Genomic DNA, 12,121 nt, shown 5'->3' on the forward strand with positions numbered 1-12,121 from the left:
GCTCCCCGAGGTGGCACGGACGGCACGGTGTCACTGCCAGCGCAGCTGGGCACAGCACACCCAGCTCATCGCTGAGGTCACTTGTTTTGGGGATTGGTGAGGGCAGGCTCAAACCACACACAAACCATGGAGCAACACACAGAGAGCCGAGGGTGGAGGCGAGTCCGAGGGTGGAGGGGAGTCCGAGGGTGGAGGCGAGTCCGAGGGTGGAGGGGAGTCCGAGGGTGGAGGGGAGTCCGAGGGTGGGCAGGGCGGTCAGACGCGGCCGCGGGGGCTGCGCTCGGGCAGGAGGTGCCGGGGTGGGGGTTGCTGCAGCAGCGCTGTCAGGATGTGCTGCAGCTGCGACAGGCGGGCACGCAGCGATGTGCAGGAGAACAGGTTCAGCTGGTAGGATGGGTCCAGGGGCAGGATGGAGATGAGCCACCAGCACCACGTCGGGCCATCTGCTGAAGCCTGGAGAGGAGAGAGGGGGAGACCCGCACATGAGGAGCTGTGAGGTGAACGCAGGGGTGGCCTTCAGGCGGCATCCCTGATGGCACACAGTCGTTCTTGTCGGGACAGCAATGTCAGCTTCAGCCAAAGGAACTCATCTGAATAGCCCTTCTGTCATCCAAGCTCAAAACTGCTGGACAAACTAATTTAATTTCCAGACTAGCGCTCCCCAGGGAGCCTCCAGACACAGATGTAGCTGGTAAAAAGTCTATACCAAAGAGACAATGAAATACCTTGTGCATTTCCTTGTTTGAACTGGTGCTTTTAGTAAACACAGGCCAAATCCTGCATGGCCTATGTTTTTGGGATATTGGCCATCACTTGAAGAGGTGAGGTGCAGGCCAGGCAGGCACAGCTGTTTGGGCACTGCTTTTGTAAAGTGGCTTTTTTATAACCTGAGCCAAACTAAGAAGGAAAAGCTCGATTCAGCTGAAGGAGGGTGAGTAGTTTTGTAATTTCTGAGTACATCATTAAGGTGACTGCTGTCCAGGGCAGCCTGGGACAAGCCAGCAAGAGTATATTTGTAACAATCTAGAGAGAAAACACTTTCTTAAAGGAGTGAAAAATAAATTTTGGGATTTTTGTTTCTCCTACAGTATCTGAATTTGTCAGAGCAGTATAATAAGCAAATTGAATCCTATCCTTTTAGCTTCTCACCTCTGCCCAGCTATGGCTGTCTCAAAGGATCACAGAGAGAAAGGAGACTGCAGATTCAACGAGCTGCAGGGTTCACCTCTTTGTCAATTTGTTTGGTTTCTTCTTCCCAAAATGTTTTCAAACACACACAGTTCAGTTTCTCAGTTTTCATTTAGAAAAAGACTCTGGGAAAGGTTTTAGAACTCAGTGCTCAGTTTCCAAGAGCAGTTTAAAACCATAAAGAAACATCAAGCAGTTTTACAAGACAAGGTCTACCAGCTCTCTGAATGAAAAATGCTGTAACAGGGGTGAAAAACTGGATTTGTTTTGTTTATCCTGGGGGGAAGCCGAGTAGGGAAGCAGCGTGGTTAGTGCAGGAACAGAGGCTCTCTTGGTGCATCCCTTCCCTCTGGGCATTACCTGGATGTCCTCTTCCTTCTCAGGCAGTGGTCCATGCTGCATCAGAATGTGTCTGGAGGTGAGGTCTCCGTGCTCACAGAACCGCTGGGCCAGGCGATAGGTGCTCTCATGTAGGCACTGCAGCTCCTGCAGCTCCTCCCCAGACACCTGAACGGAGGCAAGAGGGACATAGGTGTCCGTGGGGAGGATCTGTCCCACTACAGCCCGGGATTCTGCCCAGCCCTGCCCTCACCTTCTTGTCCTCCAGGTACTCGATGTCAGCAGTGTGGTAGCCATCCCTGTGGCCGCGGCTCAGCACCCGGAACCGCTGCCGGCCAATGGTGTCCACCAAGGACCTCCCGTCGGCCAGCAGCTCCACCTGACGGATCTCCAGCATGCAGCCATAGTCAGCAAAGCTGCAGGGACACAGGGACAGAGAACAGGGCTGAGCTGGAGTAATGGGTGGCAACAGAGCTGCTTCTCCTAAAGGTACCATCTCCAAAGCAGGGAAAGGCCCAGGAAAAAGATATCTGGGTGGGGGCAAATTCAGAGATTCAATCAAGTGTCCTCCCAGTGCTCACTAAGAGGAGCTGGAGGTCACAGCCAGAGAACCATGGAGCTCAGAGACATCCTGAGTCAGAAGCTGTTCCAAGAATTTTATTGCATTTGACAGCCACCACTGGCTCTGGGCAGCTCCAGTGCTGACCTCTTTCCTGGATCCCATTTCACTCTGCACTGTGGAGAATGCACCAGCTCCTTGCTGCGAGATGGCACTGATAGGAAATCTCTCTGAACTACTCAGTATTTTAGACATTTGGGGCTGGGGGAGGGGGGAAGCCTGCCCAGGAGCTCACCTTTTCCCATTCTCATATATACACATGCCAAACTTCCTGGTGCCGCTCTCCTGGCACCGCCGGATCATCAGGCGGTACCGAGGCTCGAAGACGTGCAGAGGGCAGGGGATGCCAGGGAAGGACATCGTGCACACGAAGATGGGGATGTTCTTGGTCAGGCTAAGGGACAGAAGAAGAAACCACTGTGATGCCTCTCCAAGCAAATCCCACCCCAATGGCTCTGCATCAGCTGCTCCCCCTAAACCAGGTGTGTCCTTAACCACAAGAAGTGATGCTCCAGCACAGAGCAACACTAAACAGAATGACAGGACACAGACTCAAGCTGCATCAAGGAAAAATTAAGTTGGATATTATAAAAAAGTTTTTCACTGAAAGAGTGATCAAGTACTAGAATGGTCTGCCCAGAGAGGTGGTGGAGTCACCATCCCTGATGTGTTTAAAAAAAGGCTGGATGTGACACTTGGTGCCATGGTCTAGTCGAGGTGTTGGGGCATGGGATGGATTCAATGATCTCGAAGGTCTCTTCCAACCAAGTAATTCTGTGAATTCAGTGAATCCTATAAAGCTTCCACTTGGCTCACCAAGAAACCAAGGACAGATTCTGTCTACAAAACAGCTTCTTGCAAAGATGGTCCCTCACCCCCAGGTGCCTCATGGGGTATGTCCCCACCCACACAGCACTGCAGCATCGTGGTCCTGGAGATGGGAGAGACATCACTTGAGCAGAACTAAGCCAGACCAAAGGTATGGGGTGTGAACAGTCCTCTCAGAGCCCCTTCATGCACGCACACACACACACACACACACACACAGGAGCAGCCCCTGCTTACTTGGAGAGCTCTGCCATCTCTGCCTGGTGCAGCTCCCGGCGCTCAGCCAGCTGTGTGGGGAAGGTGGCCAGCATGATGTCCTGCAGCAGCACCGTGGGGCTGTACCTCCCAGCCTTCAGGTACTGAAAGGAATTAGACCCAAAAAAAGGTTGAAGAGCAGGGAGGAAGCCACGAGGCCCTGCCAGACTCTGAATCATGCTCGCTTTTATTGGAACTGAAGGTAATTTTAGACCAGAGAAAGTCAAGGATAAAACCTATCAGGGGATGTTGAGCCATTGAGCAGGATGGGATGTCAGCTCCACCGAGACCTCCAGACACAGCTCAGAGCCAGGGTACGTCCAACACAGAGTCCTGTCTCTGACAGTGATGCAGTCCTTGTATGACAACCTAATTTCCCTGATGGTCTCATCCAAATCCCTTTTCATTAAAGATTAAATCAAATCTCCAGGCTAGCAGGTTTTCCATCCATTTCCATTTTTTAAAGTAATTAGCATTTGCTTCTCTCTCTCTCTCTCTTTCTCTCTCTCTTCTCCTGTTTACAATCTCACTAAATCACTGTGGCATCTTGTGGAAATTATTCTCTTGGTCTTAATTATCAACTGTCTGGTCATTCCCATGTGAGTGGAACTGACACCACTGTGCCAGGGAGCTGCTGATAAAAGAGCACTGCACCTTCCCACCCCAGCCCTGGGCACGCAGCCAGCAGCTGGAGCTGGTTCCCAGCTCTCCCTCAGGCTCCATCCCATGGGACTCGTGCCCTCACCTCTCTCAGGCTCTGTTTGCAGAGGGGGCAGTTGGGCCGGTGGTCCAGGCACCGTTCAAGGCACTCCTTGCAGAAGGTGTGACCACAGGGCGTTGTCACTGGCTCAAAGAACATCCTGCAAAGGATGATCAGAGTCAATGGATTGCAGAGAGCAACAAGGGGAAAGGAGCACAGATAAGTCTGGCAGAGAGAGACTTTAATTAGTAAATCTGGGCTCAGACTGCTGGGCCTGCACAATGAGGTAAGATGAGAACTACTCCAGGCCTGAGCTCTGTAGGGTCTCCATGGACCAGCAGAACCCATCAGTGCACACAGGGCACCCCTTGGTCCTGCCAGGGCTGTGGTACCCCAGACACCCTCAGTGGTGTGTAATCCAAAGGGCAGTGACAGGAAAGGTCCTCCTTCTCCCCTGCTCCAGGAGCAGACCCAGCAGCAACTGCTCAAGTTGCTCACAGGTAGCTCCAGAATCAGAAATTAAATTAAGGTCTCAAGAAAGCCCTGACTCCTCCTAAACACTGTTTTCTTCTTTCAGAAGAGATCCAAATTCACATAATTCAGATCAGATGCAGCCTCAATGGACAGACCTGGAAAAGGCTGCCATGCAGGACCTTGACCAACTTGCATGTCTGGCAGTGCAACACCCACCCAGCTCTCTGCCAGCAGCCATTTGCACAATTGCTCCACGACCTGGGACACACCAGGAATAACAGCCTGGTTTCAGAATGCCCTGTGGCAGTCCCTCCCCAGCCCTGAGCCAGCAGACAAACACAGGCTCTACCCTGTTCCTTTTTCCACCTGTACCAGGCAAAGAGCTCAGAAATGCTTCCCTCTAAGTCTGCAATATCCCCATCATGGAGGGAATTTTCCTGGGTGACACCTTCCTGTCCCAGCCTGCAGGTACAAAGGGCAACCACTGCTTTTGGTCTTTGATCCCACTGAACATCCCCACCTCTACATCTCTGTCCCAAGGGATACAGCCCCAGTGATCCTGCACCCTGAGACAGGGCTATCTGATCTCCTGCAGCCTGGCAGGGTGTTCCATGGCCCTGCCTTCCCCTCCTATCTGTACCAAAACCTACATCTCAGGAATTCTCAGACTGAGCTTGTATTAAGATGTGAAGAAAGATGCACACTAGTAAAGAAAACCCGTCAGGTGACAATTCTCCTGTCTAAAAGCTCTCCTGCAGGAGAACTCACCGTATGCAGAGGGAGCACTCCAAGTCAGATATGCTCAGTGACTCCCCAAGGCATGGCTGGGTACACTTTGCTGCTGCTATTTCCTCCTTGTTACCTAGAGGTAAAAGAGAAGACAATTTTCAATATAGAAAATAAATCTTTGCTTTCTGACGTCGTTCTGAGGCATAACTGCCCCAGAAAGTGCTTTGGAAGTGTCAAAAAGAAACAAAACCACTAGGAAATGCAACATAAACCCCTCTATTAATCCATCTGTGTTCATCCATAGCTTGTGTGTCAGTGGGTCTCATGGTACTTGGTAGAGGAAGGTGGTATCTCCTCCTTTTGCAGGCAGGGAAACTGAGGCACTGGGCAGAAAAGTGTCCCAAAAAGCTCCAGGATGGAAGTCTCTGGAGACCTGCCATGAGCCATCACTGCTTGATGCAAACCCAGGTATGTGGCAGACACCTGGCTGGACACTGATGGTAAGTTAAGGTTGATGGAGGTGCTGCTTCCCCAGCTCATGGCATATCCTGTCCCCCACACATGGAAATTTAATCTGAACTAAAACCATCTAAACCCATGGGAACCAAAGAAAGCCTCTCCATGACTCCACACAGGGAACAAGTGATGACTGGCTTTAGCAAGAACTCATCACCAAGCTGGAGCCAAAGGTTTGGTGTATGTCCACCAGCTCAACACAGGAAGATCAGGTGGATCCTCCTCACGTGCATGAGAAGCAGCAAATGTCCTGGCCAGAGCTGCCCCATCATGTGCCCCTGGGATATTTGTTTGTTGAGCTGGACACAGTGCAAACACCAAGTTTTCAGTGCCAAAATGGATTTCAAACAAGGATTTTGCATGACAAAACATTGTGATACCTTTGATGACACTCACCCAACAACCAGTGGCCCTGACTCTCTGCCCAAGGCTCTGGTTCTTGCCGTTGTCCTGGCTGGAAAAGGGTGACTGTGTCCTGGCTGTGCTCAGACCCAGCATCCCCTCGGCAATCTGCCAGCTCTCCCTCCTGATCCTAGGCACAGCAAGATGAAATTGAGCCCAAATCCTCTTCCCCCTCTGAATGCACAGTCCCATCTGTCCCACCAAGCCCAATGGCACCAGGAGGTCTCCTGGTGTGCTGCTGTACATGAACACCTTGCATCTGCAGGACAGCAGGAGAGTGCCTTCAGACATTGCTGCCCATCACACAGTTAAAACATGGGTTCCCTCTGTCCAGACATACCAAGTGCTATTTGGGTGTACCTGAACCCATTTTCTGAATTCCCTCTTCTCTGCAAACCTTCTAAGTTTGTTTATAGAAGGCAAAGAGGAAAAGACAAGTTTCCCTTAACAGCTGCTAATGGTCTGAACTATTCTCAAATGTGTTTTTTTAGATAAAAAAAAAATAACTCACTTTTTTTTTTCCTGAATGTAGTGAGATGAACAGACAGAAAGTCTCCTCTGTTTCCTGAGTCCCCACAGCATCAGCCCTGATGGTACCTGCTCTACTGGTACTCTCCACTACCTGCAAATTCTCATCCCAGCACACAAGCAGGTAAGCATGGCTACATGTCCTGCACAGCTCCCTTTAAAACATCTCCTTTCCCATCACTGGGCAACTGTGATATCCCAGAGGGACATTAAGTTTCCTTGCAGACTCAGATATTGCAGGCTCTCACCTGAGCTTGTGTGGAAGATGGGAGCACTGGGCTCCCTCCATCGACCTGGGAACCAGCTGAGCTCAGATGAGCATCCCCCAGGTGTGCAGCTGCAAATGGCTGAGGAGCATCAGCTTCCATGATGATCTGCAAGGACAAAGCAAGGGTTGAGGGATGCTAGGAGGGAAAAACAAGGAGGTGGGGGGGGGGGAGCAGCCAGGCTCCCTCTCTTTCCCCAAGGCACCCTTCCGCTCGCTGCAGAAGGTATCTGTACTGGCTGAGCACTCTGTTGAGTCCTTCAGAGGATGGGAGGACATGTCCCTGTGTGATGTGAGAACACAGGAACATGGCAGAGCCCACACACCTTCTCCATCTCTCTCCGAGCTGGCTGGAAATGGGGACTGAGTGTCAGGCAGTGTTCCCATGCCAGCAGGGCTTCGGCTCTCTGCCCCATCTCCAGGAGCACCTTCCCTTTCCTGAAGAAGGCCTGCAGAGCAGAAAAAACATGTGGTGACTGTGAGACAGTAACCAGCTGAGCATGTCTCCCTTCAGCTCCTATGCCAGCCCAAAGGGAATGTCCCTTTGCCTCCTGCCTGCTGCCATCCAAAGCTAAAGCACCCAGGCACGTCACTGCTCCCTTGATTAGATCTGCCTAAAAAAAAACAGGACTGCAAAGTACAGCAGTTGCAAAAGCCAAGCCTAGGGAGAGTTGGAGAAGGAATGAAGGATGGACACAGTGCCAGACATCTCCTGTGAGAGCAACACAGCACCTGCCACCTTGATTAGCTACCCAATGGGTCTGCCAAGTGCATTTCTGTGCAGGATGATTCCACTGGAGAACTGCAGAGAGGGGAAAACTGCTCCTGTGAAGTTGGATTTGGCTCCAGTCAATGTGGCTGGCCTTCACTCACCTCGTGCTCTCCAGGCTCAGCCCTGCACACGGCATCCAGGTCCTCCAGTGCCTGTGGATACTGCCCCAGTGCTACCAGTGCTTCTGCCCGGCACAGCCGCAGGGAGCTGGAGTCCAGGGCTGGAAAGAGAAATGAGGTGAGATGAGCCCTGGTGAGGCAGTGGGGCTGGATGAGGCTGGGGAGAAGCCACCACAGTGGGACAGTCCCTGAGCACAGCAGTGCTCTTCATCAGGAGGCACTGGCTTTGTAATCTTCTGCAAGGAAGTTATTTCCCCTAAATACCCAGTTTTAAATTGTTTGAGGTTCTTCCCTTTGTTTTTTTCCCCCACCTTCCCTAAACACCCTCAGCCAAGAGGCCCCACTACTGCCTCAGGGCTCAGCCATGCTGGGATCTGGGCTTTCATCCATCTTTTTGGGATGCAGCAAAAAAGCTGTACCATACAAAGGGCTGTGGCCACAGCAGGCTCTGTGATGTGACTCACCCAGCAGAGTCACAATAACACGTTACCAAACAGGACTGCAGTGCTGGATACCTGAATTCCCAGACCCATCTGGCTGTCACTGCTCTCTTGGGGCAGATGAGAAGCCAAGGGGGGTGTAAGAATCTGCCTGCACCACATGACCTGGGGTTTCCATGAGAAAAGGCTGAGATTTCCCAAAACTGAGCAAGAGAACTGAGGATCAAGTTCCTTGTCAGCAAGATGTCCCTAATGGGACGTTAAGGTGCTGGGGGCACAGGTCCCACAGACATTGTTAGTCATGACACCAAGCATTGCATGCTCCTGCCTTTTTCTAAAAAACTGGCAGTGAGATCCTCTTCTTTCCTGCCTCTGAAAACTACATAAAGACTTTCCTTCCTATCAGCACTGTCAGTGGCAGTGCTGGGTTGGGGGATGTCAGGGAGAGTGAGGAAGCAGCACCCCAAGAGCCCACACTCACAGAGTAACCAGGTGTGGTCATGTTTGTGGTTTGAAATGCAGAGAAGCCCAGACCCACCCCGTTATATCACAGCTCATGGTGGTGACCTACATGCACTGCAGTGCTGGTGTTCCAGCTCAGGTAACAGGTCTGTGCATCCAGTCCTGTATTCCCCCAACTCTGAGCATCAGCTCAAAGCTGCTGAGGGTTGGAGCTAGGGACTTGTTGCTCCCTGGTCCATTTGGGGAGGCCTCCAGTGTCATGCAGGTCCCCCCACTGGCTCCCAGCTCCCTGTGGGACGATGATAGGTCCAGCACAGGAAACATGTGGTGGCCTTGCAGGTTGCTGGCACTGAGGCCAGCCTTGTATCATAAATTAGGTACCATTTGCAAGCACTGCTGCTGCATTTGCTGTGGTAAATGTGGTGTGGGCAACAGCACCTTGCTGAAGGGCCAGGAGCTCTCTAAGAGGCAAGCTGGGTCCATGGGCCTGGCTGGCAGCTGAACAGCAATCATGAGGAAACATCACTGCTGATGATGTCTCTCCTGCCCTTCCAAACCTGGCAGCATTTCCTCCTGGCCCGGTTCAAACACGGCGCTGATGCAGCTCTGCCAGCAAAGTGCAGGTCAGGACCGGCAGCTCCATGACAGCTGGGTGCAGGAAGCATCTGCCCATTTCCCTGCCTGCCTCTGCTGCCACCCTGCCCAGGCACCCACCACTTCTTATCACAGAGGAGGAAACTCTGCCATGGCTATTGCCTCCTTGTCCCCGTGCCCAGCATGGAGCACAGCGAGACTTTGCTCCCTGCCTGGTGTCACTCCAGCCCAGAGAGCAGCAGAGCCACAAACACTCCTGCACTAAAAGCTGCACTGGCCATGCTGAGCTGAGCAGCAGAGCAACACCTGGGAGCTTGTTTTCCTTTATAATATTAGCCAATATTAGAGTTCAAGTCAGGAAATACTGGAACTTGCTGCTCAGTACCCCGTCTCACAAGCACCCATCCTGAGATGAAATATCCCAGCCCCTAACAATGGGTAGGGATGAACAAATAAGTACAAAGTCTAGAAGGCCTATTTTCTGTGTGGGCAAACCCGTTCAAACATTTGCACAGCCCAGCAATAAAGTAACTAATTTGGCCAAAAAAAAACCCACCCCAGATGTGTAAAACAGGGCAACGAATCCTGCATCTCTCTGCTGCTGCAGCTATTTTTGATCTATGATATCATTATACACCAGGGCCATCAGCCAGCTGGCAGCCTCGGAGACCCACCAGCCTCCATGCTCCAGGCATGTCAGAGGGCCTCCTGTGCTACACATTACAGTGCATTTTTCTGTTATTCACTCAGAAGGAATGAAGATAAAAAGTTGACAGTTTATTTCCACCCAAGCAAAGTGAGCTGCTCTACAGGCTGGTCTGAGCAGGGCACTGCAAACTGGCCTACCATGACCCACTGAACCACAAATAAAACATCCCCATGGGTCAAACATCTATCACTGGTTCTGTTTCCAAGCGAAAGGCAGCCCGTAAAAAGTTGTGCAGCTGAAAGCTGGCTGCAGGAGCTGGAAAACACATCCTGAAAGCACCACCCACGTGGCTGAGCCTGGCAGCCCTGGCAAGAGCAGGTTCCCTGGAGCTGATGCTGTGAATGCAATTTCCTTGTTGCCCCCAGACAGGCTTTCCTGTCTTTCGGGGAACAGAACGTGCAGGGAAGAGCAAGGACAGAGTTTGCAATGTTTCCTCTTTATACTAACAACGGATTTTTAATGAAATGTGTAATTGTGCAAAAGCCTGGCAAATGAGTACTAGAGTAGTGTGCATGTGCCTTTACTCTGAAGGGTGTGCAGGGAGAGACGGATGCCTCTGGAGGTTGCATAAAAGGACTTGTTTTCTGCTGCCAAACACCAAGATCGACCGGTCCGCTCAGCCCTTCATTTCCAGGCTTACCCTGAACCTCTGGCACTTGTCTCACATCAGGCGATGAATAAGAGCCTGCGCTGCGGGAGGAGAGCTCAGCGCTGTCATAGAAACGCCGCGGAGAAAGGAAATTCTGCCTCCGTCGCCCCAACCCCCTGCTCCAGACACATTGTGTAACCCCTTTTATTTAAGTATTACTTTCCAAGAAATCCACTAACAGCCACACATTAAAGCAGATCAAACCATATCCCCCGGGCCCGATCCTGGCCCTGCAGGTAGACGTCTGGCCGGAGCCGGCTGCAGAGGGGCCGGGCCGGGTGCTGACCTGCCCGGTGGGGCTGGCACAGGAGCTCCGCCAGGGCTGTGTCCTCTCCGGGCTCCGGGGGATGGACGTGTCCATCCCCGACTGGACAAGTCCCAACCACTTTACATAATGGCCACCCCCCGGGCAGAGCTTTTCCTCTGACCCTGAAATACTGCCGGGCTGCGAGACGTGAGCATCTGCTGCTCTTTCCTCTCCACAAGCACGTGGCCGACGGGACACGGGCGGAGCGGCCCTGGCAGCGGATGAGCAGCGCGGTTTGCCGGGCTGCCCACCGCTCCCTCATCTCGGCACATCCACGGACATGGAAGAAATGGCCGCCAGCTGCGTTCCCCTTTCCCATCCGCATCCCCATCCCCACCAGCCCTGTCTTACAACACTTTCAGCTTCCCACGTCTTCCAGCTCCGGACCGTGCAAGCTTGGAGCGCACTGAGCTGCGGGGACACGGTGACCTACATTGTCACCCACATTGGTACTCGCCTGCTGCAACAGCCCGTCTCTCGGGCTGCTGTGCCGGCCCCTCGCAGCCCGCACCTCACCATCCGCACTCCCAGCCCCCGAGCCCGGTGGTCCTTACCCAGCTCGACCCCTCTCTGCGCCATCCTCAGCGCCTGCCGCGCGTCCCCGCGGGCGAGGCGCTCCCGGACGCGCTCCGCCAGCCCGGCCAGCCGCCGCTCCCGCTGCACGCATCGCTCCAGGATCCCGCACAGCACCACGCTGCACCTCGCCGCCTCGATGCCCAGCAGCTCCAGCCGCTCCTGGCACAGCGGGCAGCGGAACGGCCCGGCCCCGCCGAGGCACGGCTTGCAGAAGGAGTGACCGCAGGACGCGGTCACCGGCTCCCAGAGCAGCAGGCGGCAGCAGGGGCAGCGCAGCAGGTCCAGCCCGAGGGGCTGCCCGGGACGGCTCTCCCCGGGCGCGGGGGAGCTCGGGCTGGAGGGGCCGCTCATGGCGGCGGTCGGGGGAGCTGTCCCTAAAGCCGGCGGTGCCCGCACGCCCCGGCCGCATCGCCCCGCGGCGCTCCCGCCCCGGCCGGCCCGGAGGAGGCTGCGGCTGCCGGCCCGGCCCGCCCCGTCCCGCCGGAGGGACCCCGGGCAGGAGCCGGTGGCGGGGCTGCCCGTCCGCCATTGGCCGCCGCCGCCCGCCCCGCCCCGGTCCGCCCCGGCCGCGTTTCGTAACGGAGCCCGCGGTACCGGGGGCGCCGCGGCGGGCGAGGGGCCCGGGTGTGCGGGTGGGTGCCGACCCCCGA

General features: G+C 54.0%; 1 protein-coding gene across 1 annotated transcript; it reads right to left on the reverse strand.

Moving 5' to 3' along the window:
• Positions 1 to 255: 255 nt before the first annotated feature.
• LOC134049746 (LON peptidase N-terminal domain and RING finger protein 1-like) lies at positions 256 to 11,822 on the reverse strand. The gene is made up of 12 exons (XM_062502406.1): positions 11,450 to 11,822; positions 7,717 to 7,835; positions 7,170 to 7,292; positions 6,827 to 6,952; positions 6,045 to 6,180; positions 5,172 to 5,265; positions 3,975 to 4,089; positions 3,212 to 3,333; positions 2,382 to 2,540; positions 1,781 to 1,943; positions 1,549 to 1,695; positions 256 to 453 (listed from the first exon to the last, which is right to left on the reverse strand). Exons 1-12 carry the CDS (start codon positions 11,820 to 11,822, stop codon positions 256 to 258), a joined length of 1,875 nt encoding a protein of 624 aa, XP_062358390.1.
• Between the last annotated feature and the right edge of the window lie 299 nt (positions 11,823 to 12,121).

The sequence above is a fragment of the Cinclus cinclus genome, chromosome 14, assembly GCF_963662255.1.
Source record: "Cinclus cinclus chromosome 14, bCinCin1.1, whole genome shotgun sequence".
Taxonomy (NCBI): domain Eukaryota; kingdom Metazoa; phylum Chordata; class Aves; order Passeriformes; family Cinclidae; genus Cinclus; species Cinclus cinclus.